The sequence below is a fragment of the Fusarium venenatum genome (assembly GCF_020744135.1).
Source record: "Fusarium venenatum strain MPI-CAGE-CH-0201 chromosome Unknown EDB82scaffold_2, whole genome shotgun sequence".
Taxonomy (NCBI): Eukaryota; Fungi; Ascomycota; class Sordariomycetes; order Hypocreales; family Nectriaceae; genus Fusarium; species Fusarium venenatum.
In genome coordinates this window covers 8,458,065-8,479,959 of record NW_027072130.1, presented here as the reverse complement: position 1 = coordinate 8,479,959, position 21,895 = coordinate 8,458,065, and the positions used below count along the sequence as shown (strand labels likewise).

General features: G+C 47.8%; 8 protein-coding genes across 8 annotated transcripts; 3 read left to right on the top strand and 5 right to left on the bottom strand.

The window, feature by feature from the left end:
* Window positions 1-142: 142 nt before the first annotated feature.
* Window positions 143-1,362, bottom strand: EDB82DRAFT_502077 (uncharacterized protein). The gene has a single exon (XM_025736332.2). The coding sequence runs from the start codon at window positions 1,281-1,283 to the stop codon at window positions 486-488; it is 798 nt and encodes a 265-aa protein (XP_025586949.2). The 5' UTR covers window positions 1,284-1,362; the 3' UTR covers window positions 143-485.
* Window positions 1,363-1,827: 465 nt separating this feature from the next.
* Window positions 1,828-3,742, bottom strand: EDB82DRAFT_502075 (uncharacterized protein). Its single transcript, XM_025736330.2, has one exon. The coding sequence runs from the start codon at window positions 3,420-3,422 to the stop codon at window positions 1,995-1,997; it is 1,428 nt and encodes a 475-aa protein (XP_025586948.2). The 5' UTR covers window positions 3,423-3,742; the 3' UTR covers window positions 1,828-1,994.
* A 248-nt stretch (window positions 3,743-3,990) lies between these two features.
* On the bottom strand, window positions 3,991-4,906 carry EDB82DRAFT_575983 (uncharacterized protein; the record flags this gene model as incomplete). Its single annotated transcript, XM_065609968.1, has 4 exons — window positions 3,991-4,057; window positions 4,122-4,367; window positions 4,428-4,539; window positions 4,600-4,906. 4 exons carry the CDS (start codon window positions 4,904-4,906, stop codon window positions 3,991-3,993), a joined length of 732 nt encoding a protein of 243 aa, XP_065465077.1.
* Window positions 4,907-5,478: 572 nt separating this feature from the next.
* On the top strand, window positions 5,479-10,070 carry EDB82DRAFT_556830 (uncharacterized protein; the record flags this gene model as incomplete). The annotated part of the gene is made up of 7 exons (XM_065609680.1): window positions 5,479-5,556; window positions 5,599-5,939; window positions 6,007-6,168; window positions 6,365-6,638; window positions 6,860-7,704; window positions 7,766-7,802; window positions 7,911-10,070. 7 exons carry the CDS (start codon window positions 5,479-5,481, stop codon window positions 9,753-9,755), a joined length of 3,582 nt encoding a protein of 1,193 aa, XP_065465076.1. The 3' UTR covers window positions 9,756-10,070.
* Window positions 10,071-10,182: 112 nt separating this feature from the next.
* On the top strand, window positions 10,183-11,426 carry EDB82DRAFT_197669 (uncharacterized protein). Its single transcript, XM_025736327.2, has one exon. It carries the CDS (start codon window positions 10,423-10,425, stop codon window positions 11,239-11,241), a length of 819 nt encoding a protein of 272 aa, XP_025586945.1. The 5' UTR covers window positions 10,183-10,422; the 3' UTR covers window positions 11,242-11,426.
* Window positions 11,427-13,306: 1,880 nt separating this feature from the next.
* Window positions 13,307-15,318, bottom strand: EDB82DRAFT_567327 (Alpha/Beta hydrolase protein). Its single transcript, XM_025736325.2, has 4 exons — window positions 14,940-15,318; window positions 14,680-14,883; window positions 14,535-14,631; window positions 13,307-14,484 (listed from the first exon to the last, which is right to left on the bottom strand). The coding sequence occupies exons 1-4, from the start codon at window positions 15,058-15,060 to the stop codon at window positions 13,359-13,361; spliced, it is 1,548 nt and encodes a 515-aa protein (XP_025586943.1). The 5' UTR covers window positions 15,061-15,318; the 3' UTR covers window positions 13,307-13,358.
* Window positions 15,319-16,819: 1,501 nt separating this feature from the next.
* On the top strand, window positions 16,820-19,220 carry EDB82DRAFT_546126 (major facilitator superfamily domain-containing protein; the record flags this gene model as incomplete). Its single annotated transcript, XM_025736323.2, has 4 exons — window positions 16,820-16,876; window positions 17,902-17,986; window positions 18,040-18,187; window positions 18,278-19,220. The coding sequence occupies 4 exons, from the start codon at window positions 16,820-16,822 to the stop codon at window positions 19,218-19,220; spliced, it is 1,233 nt and encodes a 410-aa protein (XP_025586941.2).
* Window positions 19,221-19,355: 135 nt separating this feature from the next.
* Window positions 19,356-21,751, bottom strand: EDB82DRAFT_567324 (fungal-specific transcription factor domain-containing protein). Its single transcript, XM_065609843.1, has 6 exons — window positions 21,666-21,751; window positions 21,481-21,609; window positions 20,948-21,431; window positions 20,708-20,866; window positions 20,126-20,656; window positions 19,356-20,077 (listed from the first exon to the last, which is right to left on the bottom strand). The coding sequence occupies exons 1-6, from the start codon at window positions 21,713-21,715 to the stop codon at window positions 19,475-19,477; spliced, it is 1,956 nt and encodes a 651-aa protein (XP_065465075.1). The 5' UTR covers window positions 21,716-21,751; the 3' UTR covers window positions 19,356-19,474.
* Between the last annotated feature and the right edge of the window lie 144 nt (window positions 21,752-21,895).

The window sequence follows — 21,895 nt, the reverse complement described above, 5'->3', positions numbered from 1 at the left end:
TGACTTGAAGAAGTGACATATGGGTGTTGATTGGAATTGTCATTTCCGAATGACGAGGCTGTTGTGATCCTTCAATTCATCAACCTTGTTCATGTTCCCCGAATCAGACATGTCACCTTACCCATACCCCGCTGTGGCAAAAGCTAACTGCGATCAGTTCAATGGAAAATTACAGCATTCCTGACTTTGCATGTGACTATCATATTAACCTTCATCCTAAACTTTATTCTCTTCCGAAATTACGGACCCCTGGGATTTCATCCCACTTTACCCCTCTCATCCCATCATCCCACATACCGACGATAGTTGACAGTTACACACAATCTTAGTCTGCCAGATCCCACCAAACTTTATCTTCATATCATGGCTCCCCTGTACAACAAGACCGTCGTGCTTGGTGACCCTTGTCGCCAAGCTCATCGCCACAAACACTCCCAATAATCCTTCCACAAACCTGTACATTTCGCACCGACCTTGGGGTTCCACTATGCAGTTTGCGCCATACTGATTGTGTAGTAATTCGGAATAGAATCACAAGACGTAGTGGCATTCAGAAGATGGAGCCCCTTACATTTCATCATCATAGCCGGTAGGAAAGGCGTAGGGGCTGGCGGCGTTGGCGTCGTTCTGATAACCCCCACACAGACATAGTAACCCACGACCAAAGCATTGCAATGAGAGCCCACTCCAGGGTTCCATTCCGCCAGCTGTTCCATACTGATATTGTAGTAATTTTGGATTGATGCGCAGGTGGTTGTTTCCTGAACCTCGTGAAATCTGTTGCAGTTGATCACCATTCCTGCTCGGATCGGTAATGGTGTTTTGATACCGTTACCTGGAGCCGTGGGGGACGGCTGGGGAGGGGTCCAGCCAACAATGGAAACGCAGACCCAATAACCAACGACTAGGGATAGGCAATGGGTCCCTACGCTGGGGTTCCAAGCGTAGAAGTCTTTCAGAGGCAGTTTGTAGTAACTCTCAATCGAAATGCAAGTTGTTGCAGTTTGTACAAGATGGAACTTGTTGCAGTTTGTAACCATACCTCCTTGAATCGGGGAAGGAGTCTCGATTCCGTTTGTAGACGTAGGCTTGGTCGGTGGTGATGGCGTATGGCCAATGACAGACACACAAACCCAGATATTAGACCAGAGACCTGTACAGTCCGCCTTGATGGATGGGTTCCAAGTAACGAGTTGCTCCAGTGTGATGCCGTGTTTGGAAAGAAGGCCAGCGCACGTCATACCCTTCTTAACAAAGTCAAAGGCGCCACAGTTATTCGCCATGTCTGGCTGCGTGGGAGTGGGAGTTTGTATTCCCTTGGTTGGGCTGCTTTCACTTGGGGTTGTCTTGGAAGAGGCACATGTGACCACCGGCTCGTCCATAGCCTCCACACAATAAGACCAGCCAGGGAGGAAGTTGCTACAGCCAGGCCCCAGCCCAGGGTTCTAAGATGTCAGCATTGTAATTGAATAGAACGGTTTGATCGACGAACCCAGCGAATTAGTTGGTCCATGGTAATCATGTAAGGTTCCAAAATGTCTTTACAAGAGATTGAGCCATCATTGTCGTACCAGTAACTGCAGTACTTGGAAATGTCTTTGTGAACTGGAAATTTGGGTGATAGACCCATCAGCTGGGTTGACTGCTTCTGAAGGGCAGGGATCGACTGTGCAATGGCATCTTGAGAAAGCGAAATGAGGACCAAAAGGCCTACAGTCCAGTTCAATTTGACCATGACTGTATTGATAAACGGGAGATCAGATCAACGATGTGTCAATGTCTTCAACTCATGGCCGCAGAAAATCTCTTCACGATCAAATGACGACCTTTTAAAAACTTCGGCTTTTCACATTTCAAAATTATGGCATGGACGTGGGGAAGTACGGGGGTAACGCCGCTTGGAGGTAACATCCGAAGTATCACTTTGTGGCAATGGCTGTAGACAGCAAACATTGATTAGGTACTGTAGGACTGTAGCTACTCGGCAGATCACTCTATGCCACACATCCCACTCTCGCGTTCGCGTTTGGTGCATCTGGTGTCAATCCTTCCGGCCCTTCGTCTTCTTCATCAAACAACTCATCGTACTGCCACACAGGCCCACCATACCGAACATAGCCTTTCGGTGTTTTCTCCACCAAGTTCTCTGTGTTCTGATACCCCTCCCGTTCCTCGGCAGATATTAGACGCTGACCACATAGTTCTTCATTCAGTATTAGCAGAGGACGCTTTTTCGGGTATATTTTGATCCACTCTTCGTAGTCGAATATGCCATAGTCAGGCATCAATTCTTTGCCACGAGTCCAATCTGTAGGCAATCTTGTGCCTGTAGCTAGTGTTCTCCATGGGTGTTCTCCCGCTATGGTGACGACGTCTCTGCGATCGACGGCTACATATGACTCCCCATCTCTCATCCGGATGTAGTTGACAGCCCTGAGCGGTTCCGGACCCGGTAATGGTGAGACTGGAAATGCCCAAGTCTTTGTGTTACTGGATTCTCTTCTTACGTCACATCGTAAGTACGTCGGATGGATAGAAAGGTCGTCGCTTAGGCCCTCAGGAGACACCCCCAAAGCTGTAATTCTGGCCGAGGATGGTGTATCTGATAGAGTTGCTACCTGCTGCAACGCTGGGACTAACGAGTGCCAGATTTTCAAAGTCTGGACCGGACGCCGATGTGTCCACACTTTGTCCTCGAAACAATCGAAATGGAGGCTCTCCAAGCACGGTAGGCTGATTGGGTGGAAGATTTTGTCGTAGTCCCATGTACCTAGCATTTCATCGCAAACAGGGTCCAAATCGACGTGAACATGAACCATACGAGGTAGTAAACGCCGCAGATCCTCACACAGATGCGTTTGTCCAGGACCGCCTTCGGTGTCTCCAACCACAACCTCCAAATTGATGCAGCTTGCAGGGAGGCTATTAAGCAGGGATGAAATGTTTGATCTCGTAGGTTTGTAAAGTTCGTAGTCTGCCCACGGTTTGGACGGGTTTTCCTTTGTACGATGGTGGCGTATTAGGGAAAAGGATTCGAGATTAATCATAGACCGCATGATGTTCGCCACTTTCGAGATTGACAGATCAGTTCTGTCCCATACGGCCCGGTCAAGCCTGTCTGACGGCTTGTCATGATTGAGGTAGAAGGTGAAAGATTTTATTTGGGACAAGTCCTGCTGATCATGGCATTCCACAAATCGATCTAGCTCTCTGCCACAGGATAATACCAAGGGCGGGGCTTTTTCGAGGAAGAGTAGGCCGCGGGGTTCAACACGACGTCGGGCGCGGCTAGGGCTAGAATGGGTGACTGACGTCCGAAGTTTTGTTCCCCTCTCTAGAGGTGATGGTGGGCAGGATATTGGTAAGGGTCGGTGGGACATCGGCGAGGATGGGCAGAACATTGGCGAGGGTGGGCAGGACATCGTCGAGGGTGAGCAGGGCGCTGACGGTGGCCGGTATGGGGAAAAGAGCAGGTGGTTGATTGATTGATGATGATACGAGAGTGAAGAAGAATAAAGAGTCGGCTAGGGCCGGGCTGCAGCAGTCAGCATCTGAAAAAGATCATGTGCCGCTTGAGCACGGTGAGGTCAGGAGTAGGGTTGCGCACTGGAGGTTGCGTGCGCACGCGAAGGTTATTGACTGAGCTGAGTTGTTACGGCGGGGCACAAAGCTTTTGGCGATGTGAAGAGCGGGAGGGAATGATGACTTAGCGGATGATGACTGGCTGTTTGTATAGACCACGTGACGTTTGCACTGGCTGATCGAGGTTGGAAGAAAGAAGTTACTGCTGTCTTTACGGCTTGACAGAAACTTCCTTTATATATCTACGATATTATAGAGTTAAAGCTTTATGAGTCTTGTTTGCGCTGGAAAAATGAGTTTCGACGGAAACCCTAACTTGAGAGTTCATTGAAAATTTAATATGCGCAGGTAGATCAATATTTATTAAAAACTTAAATAAAACTGAGGATGCCTGTGGGGAGCTTATTACTACCTTATGCTCACATTCAGATCATAGATGACTCGAGAATGTTCAAGTACACTTGCCAAATTCTGGCTGACTAGATTATAGCAAAGAACACATTAAATACTCATCCTGTTCGAGAATATTGCGAACTTACCAGCCTAGATACGTATCACAATGATACTTATCATCTCCACAGTAGCCAGCAGCTGAGCAGCAGTCACCAAGTTTGGATCCTTTGCATGTGAAGCCACTACTGTAGGCACAGTGCCCATTTTCAGAGATGAAAAGCGGCTTCTTTGTCACTGATCGTTTCGCTGCGTTGGAAGAAGTCGCTGTTGTACCGCCAAAGCAGTTGCCGTCTTGACAGCTGTCACCACAGTACTCGTCGCCGGAGCCGCACCTAGTAAGTTGAATTAGCAACAGAATAAGAAATGCTGTATCGAGGGGGGGGGGGACTTACTTTCCGTCCAGGCCGCAGCAGTCGCCAAAGTCGCTTCCGACGCACGTCTTCGAGAAGTTGATCTGTTGGCCACATATACCATCGTCGGCGATATTCCTTGGCACATTAAACGCTTCCAGAAACCACGTGTGAGTATGATTACGAACTGGGCGTTGTGAGGGAATATACTAACCAACACAATAAGTCTCTCCAGGGACGAAACCATCACACTCGTCACCAATGGCAGGGTTCCCAAGCTTGAATTCTTCTAAGGTCAACTGGAATTGGGCAAGTACATCGTCGCATCCTGTCCATACATCTGTTTTAAATCCCTGACGACACTCTACTGCTTTGCAATTTGGCACTGTACAGTTCGAAACTTGATCTTTCGGTAACGCGCGATAGTAAAAGCGAAAAAGATCAAGGCTTTTCGCGATAGGTGAACAAGTCGCATGCTGGGCGACAAGAAAGGCGCCAGCCAGGTACGCCAAGATTTGCATGGTCAAAGTGTTGATTGAAAATGTGTAGCTTATCTTAGTCTTCTTGGACGAAGACTGGACCTTACAAAGAATGCAAGATTGATAGGGGGCACGACGACTATCCCTTTTATTTTTCCTCATGCACGAGACAAGATTTACGCTCATCACCTGGAAGTCATACAAGGATCTTTTATAAATCCAACGTTCCTTCTTATCTCTCGGTTACGTACGGTAGTTGAGAGTTGGCTTACATGACATTGGTCATGGCATCTAGAAGTGTTATACAAGGATCCTTTACAAAGTAAACATTCCTTCCTGTCATAGCTTTTGTCTTACACGGCATTCATCTTGACATCACACCAGGAATTGTCACATGAGACCTTTTGTAAAATTGACGTTCCTTCCTGTCATGGCTTTCGATGCAAGGCGAGGTATTGCAGGCTTGGCGGCATAATTCGACTCTGTTAAGACGGATGGAAAGAAGACAATGTATGAGTAGAAGACAAGAGGGACATGCCCCTTCCCAAGCTCTGCAAGAATTTGGAATTTTTAAACAACTTCTTAACTAAAGTCTCTGACTAAAGACGACGATAATGTTTGTTCTATTTTCAAGCCCAGGCTTGCTGTTCTTGTTGCTTTTGTTACGATTGGTACAGGCCCAGGTATCCACTGTAAGCGGTATTACTCTCTTTGACGGGACTACAATTTCGCAGAATAAACACGGAATTCCTACCTTAGTATACAACTGCGCCAAAGTACCAGCATTATGCCAGAATGTTAACAAGCTATACCCTTTGGAAACCACCGTTCATGTGCTTCCATCGGCAAACACTGCCCATTCGGCTCCATCAGCAAGCAGCGATCATTCGGCTCCATTGGCAACAACTAACGCTCCCCCAGCGACCGTCACAGGCCTTCATACTATCCAAGGTACCCAAACGTACATCCAGCTGCATCTTGATAGAGATACGGAAAAGAAGAACAAGCGGAGAAGCAAGGCATGTCCAGGTTCATGGAGACAAACACACCCTTGCCCAGAAAGTAATCAGCCAGAGTAAGTTAGCTTTTTCTTCTTTTTCTTCTTCTGTTTCTTTTCTTTTATATAAGTTAATTACTTATAGGACTGTCCCCAAAGGTGCTATACTGGGGGATGGCTCTTTTCCGCCTGCCAGATGGAACCCGAACAACATATTGCCCGGTGAAAATGGTTACAACAGGATTGCCAATGCAGCAGGCCAGTACTCTGGCATGATGTGGACTTGCGATGAGTTTCCATTCGCCAGGTATGGTGTCCCTCACTAAATATTGTATGCAAATTCGAAGCTTATGCGTCTACCGCAGTTGTGTAGAAGGCGGCCGTCCAGCGGAGACATATTGCACCCCTTAGAACGCACTCTGTGATCAATTGACGAAAGATGAGGGCTTACACGGGGTCGACTCAGAACAGAACTTACAGGCTAATGCTTTACGTTTTCTAAGGGATAACGCTGTAGACGCTCCCCTGAAGCCAATGAAAAAGAAGGACGTCGAAGGCATATGGAGGTTCCATTTCTATACACAATTTGACGCGGATGCAGGTAGTGCTGCTCTGGTAGTCAGATATTACGACGCTAGAGGCAACCAACGCGACAAGGGATATATGAAGCGAGCGCTCAATGGACCACATATTGAGGAGAGTATTGTCCAGATTGATCATGGGTTTCACAATAACGGCACAGTGGAAGTGAAACATAAACCTTTGTTCAAAGACGAGGTAAGTTGGAACCCGCCCCCCTCCCACCAGGGTATCAGAACGATCGATGGCTGGGAGCATAAGAGACGAAATGATTAGGTCACTTTATGCTCCTTAGATCATGGTTCTTAGACTACTTATTCTTGTACCCTAAGATTTAGGAGGCCATTTGTTTCGGCTACCCGCAAGAAACCCCCGAGAGACATTCTTTTGAGCCATGGGCTGACGATTCGGCTGTATAGTACAAGCTTCTTCGCAGGTCCTGGGATCAGCATCTTCCAGGTAATTGTTCCGCAGTGGGTCCTGAAGAAGGTATCTTGAAGCGGTCAATCGGGCAGATGCTGAGCCGTGGCGATGATGGTACTGTCGACATGACTGGGCGGATGAACCGTCGCCAATCAGAACAGCAGTGCGACTATGAGACACCATGCCCTGATGGCAGCTGCTGCAACAATATGGGACATTGCGGTTACGGAGAAGAGGCCTGCGGGGAGAATGTCTGCGTTTCCAACTGTGACGCTAAAGCTGAGTGCGGTAAAGACAGTCTCGATGGCAGCTACTCGTGCCCGCTCAATGTATGCTGCAGTACCCACGGCTACTGTGGAGTTGGGGATGAATTCTGCCAAGCTGGCAATCAGGACGATTCTTGTCAGGAGGGCTTTGGGAGCTGCACCAGGATTGAGCCGCCATCTTGCCAAGGAGCTTCGACGTTGGTGAGAAGCATCGGCTACTATAATTTTGCCAATTTGCGTTTCAGGCAGTGCAATCGCATTACACCGAAACAGATTCGCACCGAGGGATTTACTCACTTATACGGCGCATTTGCAGCCATCGATCCGGACACGTTTGCTGTTAAGCCATGGCATGAAGATGATTTGGAGCTGTATAAGGAGTTCACGGGTCTCAAGAACAAGGGACTCGAGACTTGGATCGCCATCGGAGATCGGAATGTCTTCCATACAGTGCCGACGCGGACATCCTTTAGTTATTTGTCTGCCACCCCTGCGGGTCGTTCACAGTTCATCACGTATTTGACTAGTTTTCTCGATGAACATGGATTTCAAGGCGTGGATCGTTTTTGGCAGTAGTAAGTCAAGTCGTCTTTAGTCAATCAACCTACGAACAAAATGCTAATGAGATTATTACAGCCCAGGGGTCCCCGGCCGTGGAGGCCGTTGGGAAGATGTAAGCAACTACGTCTCTCTCCTCAAGGATATGCGTGCTGCATTCGGAAACAACTACGGGATCAGTGTCGTTATTCCCCCGACTTACAGGTACTTACGATGGTTCCAGCTTAAGGAGATTGAGAAGTACGTTGACCACATGAGCATCTTGACATTTGATCTTCACGGGCCGTGGGATGAGCACATGCAATTTGGCCGCGTCATCCTGGGTCACACCAACATACCTGAAATTGCCAATTTGACACTGCCGCTATATTACGCCGGCGTTGACCCTGGAAAGGTCAACCTGGGTCTTTCCTACTATGGTCGTGGCTACACGGTCTCTGATTCCAACTGCAATGGTATCTTTTGCGAATGGTCAGGCCCCAGTCGACCGACTCCTTGCACTAACGAGGGCGGCGTTATGTCCCTCGAGGAGATTGAGAGGATGGTCGAGGAGGAGCCTGGCATGGAACCAACATTTGTTTCTGGGGACTTGATGATGGAGCTCAAGTTTGGCAATCAGTGGATTGGGTATGATAACAACGATACCATTGCATACAAGAAGGGGTGGGCCAGTGGTCGCTGCTTTGGTGGCACAACGGTTTGGAGTGTTGACGAGTATTCTGGCTCTGGAAGTGGAGATACGCCGGACGATCTAATCTATGGAGGGTCTGATGATTCCGGCGGTGGCCAAGGCGTTAGATCTGGTATGATCTACATCGATCCAGAGATCTGGGAAGGGGAGCAGCCTGAGGTGAACTGCCAACCGCCATGCACGATGGTCTTACCGCCGTCTTCTCTGGAGACGCCTGTGGAGCTGACGTTTCCCCCCTACGAGACTTCACTTGACGTTGCTTGGAACGGCACTGATGGCTGGCACAGCACCATTCAGAAGACTATACTAACTCCTCCTGTTGTTACTGTTACTGCCGTCGATGTCTGGCACATTACGATTAGAGAGGATCTGACGAATCTCACTGACGTCTGGTCAACGTTTACCATCACTCCAAGTGTCAAGGTCCCACCATTTATCATCACGAACACAGTTCCAGAGACAACCAATGATGGTGCAACTCAGCCCCCAGGAACTAGGACTATCACTGCTCCGCCATACCCTTGGACTAATACCAAGCCAGCTACCGAACCTCAAACATCAGGTACATCCGACGATAATGTTCTACCACTATTATTCCCAGTTGTAACTTGGCGTCCAGGAAAGCCGGGTCCTAGGTGTAAGATGGATTGTGGCAAGCCCTGTCGCGTCTTTTGCGATCATCCCTGTCTTCTCGATTACCCAGATGGTGGCAGAGACTTTCCCGATCCTCAGAATCCAAACCCACCAAGACGGCCAGTACCACCAAACCCTCCCATCCCCGATCCTACCAATGTACCAACACCCGGCGTGCCCGAAAACGAGGAGGATCAAGAGAACGAGCGACAGTGTGCGCTCGAGTTCGGTCTCCCTCTCCCAACCTGGCGAAATCCAGCCACCACCACAAGCGTCAAACCCATGCCCGCGCCGCCCAGACCTTCCCCAAAGCCGAACCCAAAGCCACCCTCGCCAAACCCTCAGACAGAGGAGGTTCACTGCTATAATGACGGTGCTTCAATTGACCACGCCTTGGCTATTGAAGCCCTTGAGTCTTTCTGCGATAGGTTTGAAGGCCAGGTGCTTGATGCGACGAAGCCGGGGACTGAACGCACTTTGCAGTGTAAGCATGGGGTGGGTTGTCTAAGCATCTTTGGATGTTCGGTTGATGTTGTTATGAGCGTCACTGTTATAAACGGGTGTCGGTTCACTATCGGTAACAAAGGGTCCAAGTCAGAGTGTGGCCGGAACTTGAGGCGCATGATCGACGAGTGCGATACAAGTGACACAAGGTACAAGCAGGGTGGCACGATGACCAGCAATTGTGCGATTTGGCGGTTTGATCCCATGTACCCTGGTGGGGGGCCTAGTAGCTTCTGTTAATCGTAGTTATGTATCCGTTATCCTCATTACGACCATAGTCAATACATCGATGAACACTTGGCCTTGTTCATCTCTCATTGGCCGTATCTTCAACTCACATACTCCTAATGACAGATCGTGAGAGAGCTTGTAGATCTCGTTTGACCTTTTAGGAGACCATCACGTCCTTCAGTCGATAATCGGGCGAGCTTGTTGTTGTACTTGTCCCTGCAGCTCATTAGTCCTGGCTAGGAACTCAGCAAACTTTCCTGGTTATACTTTTCAGCTCACCAATCTGCTGGCGTAGGCTCATTTTCTCTCGCCCGTAGATGTCCCGACGCGCTTGTTGTTGATTGAGCTACGTTCAGCGCTGTAGGCGCCGTAATCTACCCCACGTTTCAGGATGACTCAGCGGTCACGAGATTCCGCCTGCTTCAGCACTGTCACGAACAGAACGAAATCTGGTCTCTAAATGATGAGGCTATCGTCTTCATTCAATTAATCAAGCTTGTCCGATTACCCAAAATAGCTTAGACTATCCTACCTGGACCCTTTCCCTCTAAACTTTATTATCTCCGAAATTACCGACTCCCTGGATTTCATCCCACTTTACCCCTCTCATCCCGACATCCTACATACCAACGGCAGTTGACAGAGACACCACCTCATCAAACTGTATCTCTAAGTCATGACTCCCCTGTACAAAAAGACCCTTGTGCTCGGTGCCTCATCAGGCATTGGGGAGGCCCTTGCCGCCAAGCTCATCGCCACAGGCACCAAAGTCATTGTCGTTGGCAGACGACGTGAGAATTTGGAATCTTTTGTTAGCAAGCATGGTCACGAAAATGCCAGGGCAGTTGTCTTTGACGTCACCAATTTGTCTGCTATCAAAGACTTCGCCGAGTCCATCATCAAATCTGACCCAGATCTTGATTCGGTCGTTCTAAATTCGGGCATACAACGAGGCTTTGACTTTTGCAACCCTGAATCTATGGATCTGAGTGTTCTTGGCGACGAACTTACCACCAATTATACATCTGCCGTTTACTTAACTGCAGCGTTTATTCCTCATCTAAAGAAGCAGGCCAGGGGTCATCTCATCTACGTCAGCGCTACTCTTGGTCTGATTCCTTCCATGGTGCGCACGCCCAACTATAATGCCTCCAAGTCCGCACTTCATACCTTTATCCTCAATGCGCGTCAGCAACTTGTCGATGGTGGAGCGGGGCATGTACGCATGGTAGAGGTATTTCCACCTGCTGTGCAGACCGAGTTGCACGATGAGAAGCACCAACCTGATCTTGTCAACGGTGGACAGATCGGCATGCCGCTTGGGGAGTTTGTAAACAAGATGTATGAAGGGCTTGGGAAGGGGGATGATCAGTTTGCTATTGGGCCGGGTGAAGCATTGTTGGCGGAGGATGGGTGGGAGACGCAGAGGACTAAGTTGTATGAGAAGGGACGGGAGGGCATCCAGAAGTCGTTGGCGAGTTATCTGAAGAAGTAAGCAAAAACATCTATAGCTACAATCACCAAATCGGCGCGCTCCGAAACAGAAGTAGACTATTGTTCGTCATCTTTGTCCTTACCACGCATCTTCTTCTCAGTGGCTGTTCGTGCCGACTCTAATCCTTCATTTTATCCTGGTTCCAAGCCTTCGGACTTCAAATCCTAAGACTGGCCGGCTGAATGGGGAGGTGTTCAGCAGGTGAGGCGGAAGTGGCCTTAGCGTCAGCAGCAAGGTAAGGAATAAATCGAGGACATTGTACTGCTCCCATATACTGTGGTTACTGGCCTTCAACAATAAACAATGCTGGTGCAATGGTCACATACTTGCACCTCAAGAACAACCCTTCATTACAGCGCCTGGATTGACTGCGTTGGTAAGTTAACATGTCACTCTACTTAACGCCCACAAGAAGGAATCTTATCATGTACCGAATGAAGCCTCTCATTCGGTACATGATAAGATTCCTGGAAGGACTTACTTTTATATCCAAATTGTATCCACCATGAGCAAAACACGATTTCCTTCTTGACGCACATGCTTGTACAAAAGCTGCAAGAGTCGAATCATAATGGGACTTCTGATAGCCAGCATGTAGACTAAGCTTTCCCTGTGGTTTGGGGCCATCAAGTCAGGGTCGACCTTGGTACAGTAGTAGATATAGTGAAGTCCCCCGTTGTGCGTGCTTTTTAACAGCTCCTTGATGCCATCGAAGGGCTGCTGACCAGACCCAAAACCCGCAGCATTGTCATTTCTGCTGTGTGTCATAGAGAGTTCAAGCGCTGGACCCGAAAACCGCCGGATGGGTTCTGACTTACTCCCAAAGAATGGAAGCTTCTCATTGTCCAGCATCCTGGCCGTGTGGAGGTCAAATGCCGAGATGACGCCAGCCCGATATTCCCAAACGTTCATGATGGTATTGGAATCAGGAACCACATCGTTGTCAAAATCGGAAAGCTTCTGTGCATACAAGATGCCCTCACTTAGTACAAATTTGCCATGACGTTCTTTGCTATCGAAGTAACACTTCTCAACTCGGAGAGCCTAGGGTAGCATACCTTGTCGTAGATGAGCTACCATACCACTGATATGAGTGAACAGCGGAGCCAACTGAGAGCCGACATCGATGAAGTTTGCTTCATGATCAATGACTGGATGCCAAAATGACAATTGATCCAGGACGGCCTCTTCTCGTGCCCTTGGCATACAGGGGAGGTCGTCATAGCCAAAGTGATCGTTGATGCTTTCGGCCAGGTTGATACAACCTGCGCTGTTCAAAATAGCGTCATGAACATCAAGGGTGTCTTTGGCATCCAAGGGGCGCAGGTCTTCAGGTAACTATTCCGGTGTGTCGCCACGCAAGTGTCGTTTCAATTGTTCATCGTCATAATCATCCTGTTGTTTGTATTTCTCGTGTCGTTGCACTATGTCTGCAGTGTCGAATCTCAAAGCTGTCAGAGCAAGGCTCTCCATTCTGGCTGCAAGCTTCTTGTCCTTCTAGGCCTGAAAGCTTAGGCCGTCCATATCGTGAGTCTCTCCTTCATTAACATCACCATTGCTCGGAGGCACTTCGTCAACTTCCATAGTTTCAGTCTCGGCCATCGTCCTAAGATGAATTTCGCGGGTGCGTTACCATTCTCATAATCTTATCTCACTGCCTTCAGATTCTGCCGGTTCTGTTCTTCACCGCCCGTTTCTGCCATTTTTACCGCTTTTGCTCCCTACGTCATGGTGATAAGGGTTCAGACAGATAAAATCGTTGATAAAATAAATGGCGCCCAGCTGCTCTGAGCATGATAATCCGGTCTTTGCGCGGTGACCTCGTTATAGACATTTCTGCTTCTAAGCCTCATTTACAAGTTGCATTTGGTGTCAATAGTTAATCATCAAAATGCCTCCTGTTGAAAATTGTCAAAGATTATATGTAAAGATATAGACGAAATTAAAAATCAAATCTGATGATCATCTTCGGATTTAAAGTCAAGGTTTGACTATGTAGTAATTCCTTCCAGGGTAGGTGACCCGTCTACCCCATATCACGTCCTGGTGAGAATGGATTGTCAAGCGAGAAAGTATATATGTGTTAATTACTAAGAGTTTTGTTTCAAAACTGCTAACTAGTACGGCCACTTGAAAGAAGTAGAAATGTTAATCGAAAACGGCTCTGGCTCTGTCAACGACTCAACTCTTCCAAGTAAATGCTCAAGTTGTCTAAAAGCCGCGGGAGGCGCGTATTGGGGCACCATATGTCCACTCGTCTTAACTGTAGCAAGAGTGAATCCTCTCTCCGAGTGAACCTCTCCCTGCACACTACCACCAGCCCAGTTCTCCGTGTTCGAAGCAGTGTTGTTGATGATCGGCACAACGAACTCGTCGCTGGGTGCCTTTTGAAATCCCTGCTTGCCATTCCATGTAAGACCCTGTACCGCCAAAGCTGTCGTGTTAGACGTGATGATGTAGTCAGCCATTCCGGAGCCGATGATGACGTTGTTGGTCTTTTCGACCAGCGTTTGGAACTTTTTCTCGTGCTCGGCTGGATCATAGTGTGGGTCATCGTTGATGAAGACAGGGCCGGAACAAGATGTCCAGTTCTTTGGCGCAGCGGGGGCATGGATGGCTTTTCGCACTTCAGGGATGTTGAAGTAGATTGTAGCACCGGGGGGATTGTACTCGACCGAAGGAAAACCCAAGATGTCCCACAGAACAGGGCATGTGTCTTGGACGTGGTAAACATTGAAGCAGGGGTTGATGACAGGGATGATCTCATCAAAGTGAGAAGTGATGTCGCATCCTTTGGTCTGAACAGCCTTCCAAGGCTTTGAAGGAGGGGGGTATGTCAAATGCGCTTCACGGTACTTATCCAGCCCACACTTCTCGTTGTCGTTGTCAAGGATCTTCTTGTTCTTATTGGGGATAGCAAAAACACTCTCCCAATGTCTAAAGAAAGCTGGAAAAGCTGCCTTGTCAAGGTGAAGCTCGTCAGCGTACGGCATGACGGGATCATAGTATAAGGCGCCTTGAACGTCGTAGTACTCCTTGTCTTTCTTATCAAGCATGGCAGCGCCGACATAAGGAACATAGACACCGGCATAGGATTCACCGGTGACGTAGAGTTTCTTGCCTTGCAGGCTGAAGATGTCGACTAGATTCTTCCACCATTTGACGAACTCATCCGCTGTTTCCGTGTTGTTGTGAGCAGTGACATGACCGGTTGAAAAGCCTGTGCCAATGGGATATTCGACCCTGGTCTGGTTAGCATATAATGAAGATATGAGTGAAGATGGAGAATTCACCAAATAACATTAGCCAGTTTGTGCCATGACCATGCGTTTGGAACTGGCTTGTATGTTCCGTACTGCCATTTGAAGGGGCCGTTCTCTTGGATGAAGCCTAGAAACCCATTAGTCGTCCGACGTCAATCTATATTGGGGAAATTACCTTCTAGAGAAGAACATCCAGGACCGCCATTGAACCAAATAACAACATCATCCTTGCCAGCTGGGTTGACAGTTGGGAAGAACCAATAGAAAAACTTTGGGTCTTTGGAACTGGTCTTCTTCAAGTCGACTGGGATCTGTCCAGCATAGCTCTCACCGACATCAAAAGCAACCTCGGGGATACCTTTTGGCTCAACGTAGTATTCTATCAAATCCGAGTTAGCATTGATGTTAGCCATGGTATGGTTGCATTGAGCGTACGAGAGGTCTTTGAGTTGTAGTATTGAGTGTTTACTGGCTTAGTAGACCGTGCGTCAATGGCAGAGGCATTTGTGAAAGCGACAAGGCTAAGAGCCGTCAAAACCACCGTTTTCAAGCCCATATTGAAGTTGATCCTTAAGTCAGAAAGTATCTGAACGAAATAATTGAGAAAATGCGTGCAATATCATGGTATTTATTGCCAATCTGCGCTGCGATAACCCTGTTTAGGTATTCAGAACAAATTGGCTGCTTATCATTCTTCTTAAGAACTTTTGACGCCGATGTCATTGACTTTTCTCTTGTTCCACAGCTTGACCCTTGTTGCAGCGTTGATCCTTTCGTGACAGGCAATCCGAAGACGGATGTTCGGCATATGGATTACATCCGCCTTCCTATTGTGGCCACTTGCGGGGCCAACGATCATAAGTTCGAATAACAAAGGATCTTGAGATAAGCCTGATATCTGATATAATTGCCAAGCCGGGAATTAAATCAACGTCGATCTACAAAAGTTCAAGTGACATAAACTTATTTCACAATTTGTCTGTCACCTTAGTCCAGGGTATCAGAATTATCATTTGCAGGAGAATTGAGGTTGATGGCTCAGCTTATGCTGTTTGTACAGAGTTCTGATAAACGCCCCAGCATCTAACAAGCCTAAGAATCATACTCTAATAAGGAGCCTAAATTGACCTACGATTTTTGTCTCTTATACTTCTGACTGAAGGGGAAGTTGCATCAATTGAGTTTTTAACAAATCTTCAAATCCAAGGCTCTCTCAAGACTAGGTTTTCCAATACAAACACAATATGGCAGCTGCCCGAACTCTATGATGTCGGCTATGCTCAAGAAAAGAATCTCCTGTTGAGCCAACTTCTTCCTCTTCCAACACTCGATCACAGTCAGTCAATTCTTAACCCTTGCTGCACATTACTCACCGCTTTCGCAGCTTTCGTACAACACAATGCCGGTCCAAAGAGAATCTATCGACAGCCTGCGCTATCCCACCGAGACCTTTCGGCCTAACCACATCGAATTAGTCCCCAACGAGATACAACCTAGGAATCGAAGAACTCAAACATGGGATCGAGAGTACTCAGACGTGAGTGAGGAGCGCTTGAAGGAATTACGGTCAATCGTTGGGAGCCTTTTCATTCAAGATCGAAAGGCTGTCAAGCGCAAAACGGGCGACGAGTGTTGGGAGACGCACTTGCGGATATCCCGGCTCAACGTTAAAAAAGTCTAGCTGGAGTCTTAGATCAAACTCATAAAGTTTGATGATGAGAAATGGTACGAGCAACCGGAAGCCCAGGAACTCAAATTATAGCATGACGTCTGGATTCAGTGGGAGAAAACTGTGAGCAAGCAGAAGTCTAGACTCCAGCAGCGCATAAACTCTAACCGCGAGACATTCCTGCACCTATTCTCAACATCTAGAGTTGGTTTGACCTGCCTGGAGGACAAGGCCAAGGGACAATTCCGTTCAGTCGAAGATGGGTTCCGCGATGTGGAATGTTTACTGTCCTGATGCAAAAAGCAACCAATTCTGCTGGGATCCGATCGTTCAAAAGTGGGGTGCACCCGGGGCCGTAAAAGCTGCCCAGTCAATCCTGGCCTACCCAACGATGACGAACAAATCCGACACGACAGGAGCAAGGAATGGGAGAAGATGGAACCGAAAGAGTACAAAGTCATGGTTCTTGACATAAAGCACCGTGAGGTTAATCGGCCGATTTATGAATTCGATGTATTGGGCTTCGAGCGTTTGATCGAACTACATGAACGAAAACTGAAATTCAGGACTGACTTCCGACCTCGGTCTCGATATATCTGGTGGACATTTCTGAACGCAATTTTTCGAACGGCTTGGAACAAAACAAATGACCGCAATATTCAGCATGAGGAAGCCCAGAAATCGGCCTGTTATTGGGGGAAGAGTATGTGAAGAGGAATCAATTGCTAGGTTTCGTGGAGGAGATTGGTCATGACGTCGAGAGCATTTTGACAATCGGTACTGAAACGGAGGAACAGGGCGAAATCTGTGCAGAGGGCAAAAGAGCTGCTGAGAGGGGAGGTTTCTGATGATTTGGATGACTCTGATGACTCTGATGATTCTAAAATAAGTATTTTTGTGAGAGGCCCAAGAGACGAAATTGGTAGGTGACTTTATGCTCCTTAGAATATGGTTTTTAGGTAATTTATTTTTATACCCCCCATCGCCTGTCTGTCATCTTGTTGTGTGTTTCCTTTTGTCGTTCACTTGGACAAATCCGCATCATTTGCGCAAATGGCTGTTGACAACTATGTCCAGGATAGCAAAGTCAGCTAGTGTAAGGCATGAAGCTGTACAAACAACAATCATTAATCTAAGTGTCGCAGAAAAAGCTCCAGTGGTACCTGTTGAGTGGAAATAAGAGATACGTCCTATTCAATGTTTCGTATTCAATTAAACTACTGGCAGACGTTTGTCTTTGCCACTGTACTCTCGTTCTGGACGGTTGACGCACATGACCTGTTGTATTCAAGACAACTCACGGCAGACGCAGGATAGACTCAGGCGGGCCGGCAATTATTCAACAATGATGATCGAGCCGCCTCTTACTGCTGCTATGGAGGTAGCGGAGTTCCAACTCCGTCCGATATAATGGACCTGCTAGTCTGCGCGCCATTTAACGCCATCCAATTAAGTTCTAACCTTGGACTCTACAGTCGACGAAATGGGAAGGCCAAAAGAGAACTACAATACTAACGTCCCCAAATTGTGATCGAAGTATTTAAACCCTCGCCTCGCTCACATTGTCTTTTCGTCATCTGTATGAAGTTGCTCAGTGGCAATCTGAGAAGCATGGGTTCTACCAATATTACCACTACAACTGAGGTGGTCGAACTGGCTGAATGACGCCAACATGACAGCGCCAGGGCTACGATAAATGACATCGGCTCAAGTGATGAATCATTACAGTCGCAGTCGTTGAAACCCGCAGATGGAGGATTAGCTGCTTGGACTGTTCTGATCTCAGGCTTCGTTTTTGAAGCCATGTTCTGGGGTTAGTCTTTGAACTCAAAGCCAATGCTTGCTGTTTCTGACATCAAATTCCAGGTTTCCCTATGGCTTTTGGTGTCTTTCAGAGTCACTACTCCCAGCTACCTGAGTTCGGCAATGACAAATCCAGGATTGCCACCATTGGCACCCTTGCACAGAGTCTGTACTATCTGGGAGCCCCGTTCTCTGCTCTGGCAACCAAACGGTATCCGAAATTGCGCAGGCAATAAATCTGGTTCGGTTGGCTACTGTGCATAATTGGCCTTTTGACAGCATCCTTCACCTCATCAGTCAGCGGCCTCATTGCGACACAGGGTTTTCTCTACGGATTGGGCTTTGTAACACTGACGTACCCTATCGTTGGTATGCTCAACGATTGGTGGGTGGTGAGGAAGGGTATGGCCTTTGGCTTGATTTCTGCATCATCTGGAGCGACTGGCGCAGCTGTGCCTTTCATCATCGAAGATCTTTTGCACAAATATGGCTATCGTATAACACTGAGGGCTTGTGCTGTAGCGATGGTTATTCTGACTGGACCATTGCTACCTCTTTTGAAGGATCGTCTGCCGCCTTCTGAGATCGCCAGTCTGACAAGAACGGACTGGACTTTCATCAAGAAGCCACTATTTTGGATGTACAGCTGCTCCGTCGTTGTACAGGGCTTAGGATTCTTCTATCCTACAGTCTTCCTCCCCTCATATGCATACGCAGTTGGTCTCTCGTCTTTCGATGGTGCAGTCCTCCTTGCCATCATGGCCATTGCTCAACTGGTGGGACAAGGTGTATTCGGCTACCTCTCCGACAAGTACGTCCCGGTCAGCATACTTTCCTCAACAGCCTGTTTTGTGGCGGGAATAGCATCGTTGACTTTGTGGGGTCTCGGCAAGTCCAAAGCCATGCTGATCCTCTTCGCCATCATCTACGGCTTCTGCGGGTTCGGTTTTGGTACATTGCGTGTCGCGATGGGTCGGGCGGTAACAGACAACTCATCCTCTCTTTTGGCCACGTATGCCATCTTTGTATTCTTGCAAGGCGTGGGAAATATTCTGGTAGGGCCGATAAGTGCGGCCTTAATGACTTCAAGTGTTGTGCGCGAGGATTTTGCCGCTAGTCAATATGCTGGGATGGTCATCCTTACAGGCCTATCATCACTAGTCGCGGGTGTGACTATAGTTTTGTGGCATTGTGGTATGTTCTTAGTGCCAAAGTCAATGGTTTCTGGGCTTAGTGGAAGATGATTACAATGTCTCATTATATCTTGATTATAATAAACGGACATACCTACGGTACAATGGAAGCTCTAGACTCTGGTGAATTCGTGAAATTGACAATGAATAGAACTGTTGGTATGTAATCATAGCAGTGAACTGATACGCAGTGTTCTTCTGTATGGCATTATTTATATCAACGGCTACACTCTTGTAAACAAATTATAATCGTCCTCATTTTCATCTGCAACAGCTAGTCTTCAACGTACTCGGTCATACATGAGCTATCTACAATTATCGTCCTGTTCCTCTGGCCAAAAAAAGGTCTGAAAGCCATGGTCAATGGCCGACGCCTCGAGAAACTGAAGATTCAACTCCGTCTGTGACAGCAAATCCTGCAACAACGGTCCAACAAGCAGTTCTGTTTCGTGCCCCATGGTATCATTCAAAGCAGGTGCTAAACCATGGCCGACTTGCTCCCGTTCCGCATGAACCTGGATGAGCATATTACTCGTTGCCTTTATATGTCTGCAAAACTCTTTGGCTGCAAAGCTTCCATTCTGATCGAGTTGTTCGAGGATCTGCGCTGCTGTCTCAAAGTCATCTCCGTCGGTGGTGCATTCTGCAAGAACACTTGATATGGCAAGAACGATGGCGACTGAAAATAGATACTGAGTATATGTGTAATCAAATGTCGGGAATGACCCGTTGATCGAGGAGTCTGAGAGAACACGGTACGAACGTCTTGCACACTCAACGCAGGCCTCTGATAGAGCTATCGCGCTGGCACTGATGGATTCTGTTCCAGGTTCTAATGTGCCCATTGATGAATCTCGACGTAAGCGAAGAACATGCAGTAAGATCGGTCTCGAGGCTAAAATGAGGCACTTTGAAGGTTAGATCAAGTAGGCATAGTCCATCCGTCGCGAGCTTACCTGATTGAAGTATAAATGAAGAGTGACGGCATGCATGGTAGATCCGGGGGGGACGTGTTCGATGCATTTACGTAGAGGTTCTGGAAGTCCCTGTAACCAGTGGCTCAGGTCTTGTAGCGCTTGCTGCACACGTGATGAAAAGGGAGTGTTGTGAGATCTCCTACTATAAAGCGACGCCGTGATTTTGGCTCCTAGGTTCGCTAGTCGAATACTCGCCGAGAAATTATCAGTATCGGCGAAATCATCATTAGACGCAGTATCGGAAGGTGGTAAAGATTGTAGCTCAGAAGGCATGTTGACATCAATATCTTCATCTTGAATTGATATGGGTTTCCCCAACATACTAGCCCAACTTCGGTCAAGTATATATGCTGACCACCAGACTCGTGTTCGATGCTCTCGTAGTTCGCGGTCGGGTAGTTGTTGGGGAGAAACGTTCAGATGGAGACCTATGATGATGCAGAAGCGTAACGCGTAGCCCGCTATGCAATAAGCAGAGTGACGACGGTTCATGGCAAGAGAATATATAGACTAAGCCAACAGTGTCATTAACTTTGTCAGTGATGAGAAATTCAAACTTACCAGCATGACCATGATCTCAACACAATCGATTTTGGGCTCCTCACAAAGAACGCGAAGCATACGTGTAGCGCTGATATAATATCGAATACCAGGAAAGTTTTCTTCCGCTTGGCATGTTCTCGTTGAGTATGCTTCGCCTAGGGCGAAAAGGGCAAACAGCTTGCAGGCAGAGAGCAAATCGCATGTGGCAGGATTGCGAATTGCTTGTTCTAGAAGCTACAGTGTCAAGCTTTTGCGAACAAGGTAGTAGCGACGACAAAGCGTGGAAAAGACGACTTTGACTAGGAAACGAGCTCTCGACGGAGGGGGCCAGATAGAATCTAAAGTCCACAGTGAAGATATAGTCTCATCGCGTACGTTTTGAAGACGTGGGAAGTGGTTCTGAGACTTGCCCAGTATCTCTTGGCGGAATCTTGTAGCGAAAGCTACATCCGTGGCTTCCCCTATGAGAATAGGCATTTCGAAAGTCAAAGGGAAGAACCACGGACGATCATCGAAGAGTGGGTTTCGGATCGTATCTACAGATTCTGTTGTCGAATGCACCGAATTCGCATTGACTGCGGGTAATGTGCTATCCTTGGGACTCGGCGTGGAAATAACCAATGATGAATCTGTAGCGACGTTACTGGTTCGTTCGGCAGGAATTAAAGGTTGAGAACTGGCTGGCGTAGGTTGGGCAATTTGTCGCAGACGATCGATCTCTTCAAGTAATCCATCAATGTAGCTATACAGAATCAGCACACTCTACAGATAGGTTCATGAAGTATTGTCACCTCTGCTCGACCTTGATGCGACGGTCACGATTAGGATATGTGCATTCAGCGGTACATTCGGCCTGGCGGCAGTTGTTACAAGGAACGCCGCCAGAGCATTTTACCTTGCGAGAATGGCACTTCCGGCACCTGTGCACAAAATTGAGTTTTTTGCGTGTCTGAGAGCATGGTAGTGTTTCACAAACGCTATACGTGCGCCCCTCGGCCTGGCCAAGGAAATTCTGGGAGTGCTCATTTGTGAGGATAGCGGGTAGGATTATTTATGGCTTTGTGAGTGATGGAAGCTACAAGTGAGCTGCTTTGCATAACCTGCTATGAATAGTGATGACTAATGTTTTCAAGACTCGGCGCCACTGCAAGTTGCCGAGAGCTTGTCTCGGCATGGATCAAAATCCCGAAGGGGGGGTTTAGTGGT

Excerpts from the sequence above, each read along its gene's own strand:
- EDB82DRAFT_567327 (XM_025736325.2), bottom strand. The coding sequence starts at position 15,060 with ATGGGCTTGAAAACGGTGGTTTTGACGGCTCTTAGCCTTGTCGCTTTC. Across the intron at positions 14,884-14,939 it reads CTACAACTCAAAGACCTCTC|AATACTACGTTGAGCCAAAA; the intron begins GTACGCTCAATG and ends CGGATTTGATAG. Across the intron at positions 14,632-14,679 it reads TGGATGTTCTTCTCTAGAAG|GCTTCATCCAAGAGAACGGC; the intron begins GTAATTTCCCCA and ends ATGGGTTTCTAG.
- EDB82DRAFT_502075 (XM_025736330.2), bottom strand. The coding sequence starts at position 3,422 with ATGTCCTGCCCACCCTCGCCAATGTTCTGCCCATCCTCGCCGATGTCC.
- EDB82DRAFT_502077 (XM_025736332.2), bottom strand. The coding sequence starts at position 1,283 with ATGGCGAATAACTGTGGCGCCTTTGACTTTGTTAAGAAGGGTATGACG.
- EDB82DRAFT_567324 (XM_065609843.1), bottom strand. The coding sequence starts at position 21,715 with ATGAGCACTCCCAGAATTTCCTTGGCCAGGCCGAGGGGCGCACGTATA. Across the intron at positions 21,432-21,480 it reads CGCATCAAGGTCGAGCAGAG|CTACATTGATGGATTACTTG; the intron begins GTGACAATACTT and ends GATTCTGTATAG. Across the intron at positions 20,657-20,707 it reads TTGAGATCATGGTCATGCTG|TCTATATATTCTCTTGCCAT; the intron begins GTAAGTTTGAAT and ends CTGTTGGCTTAG.
- EDB82DRAFT_197669 (XM_025736327.2), top strand. The coding sequence starts at position 10,423 with ATGACTCCCCTGTACAAAAAGACCCTTGTGCTCGGTGCCTCATCAGGC.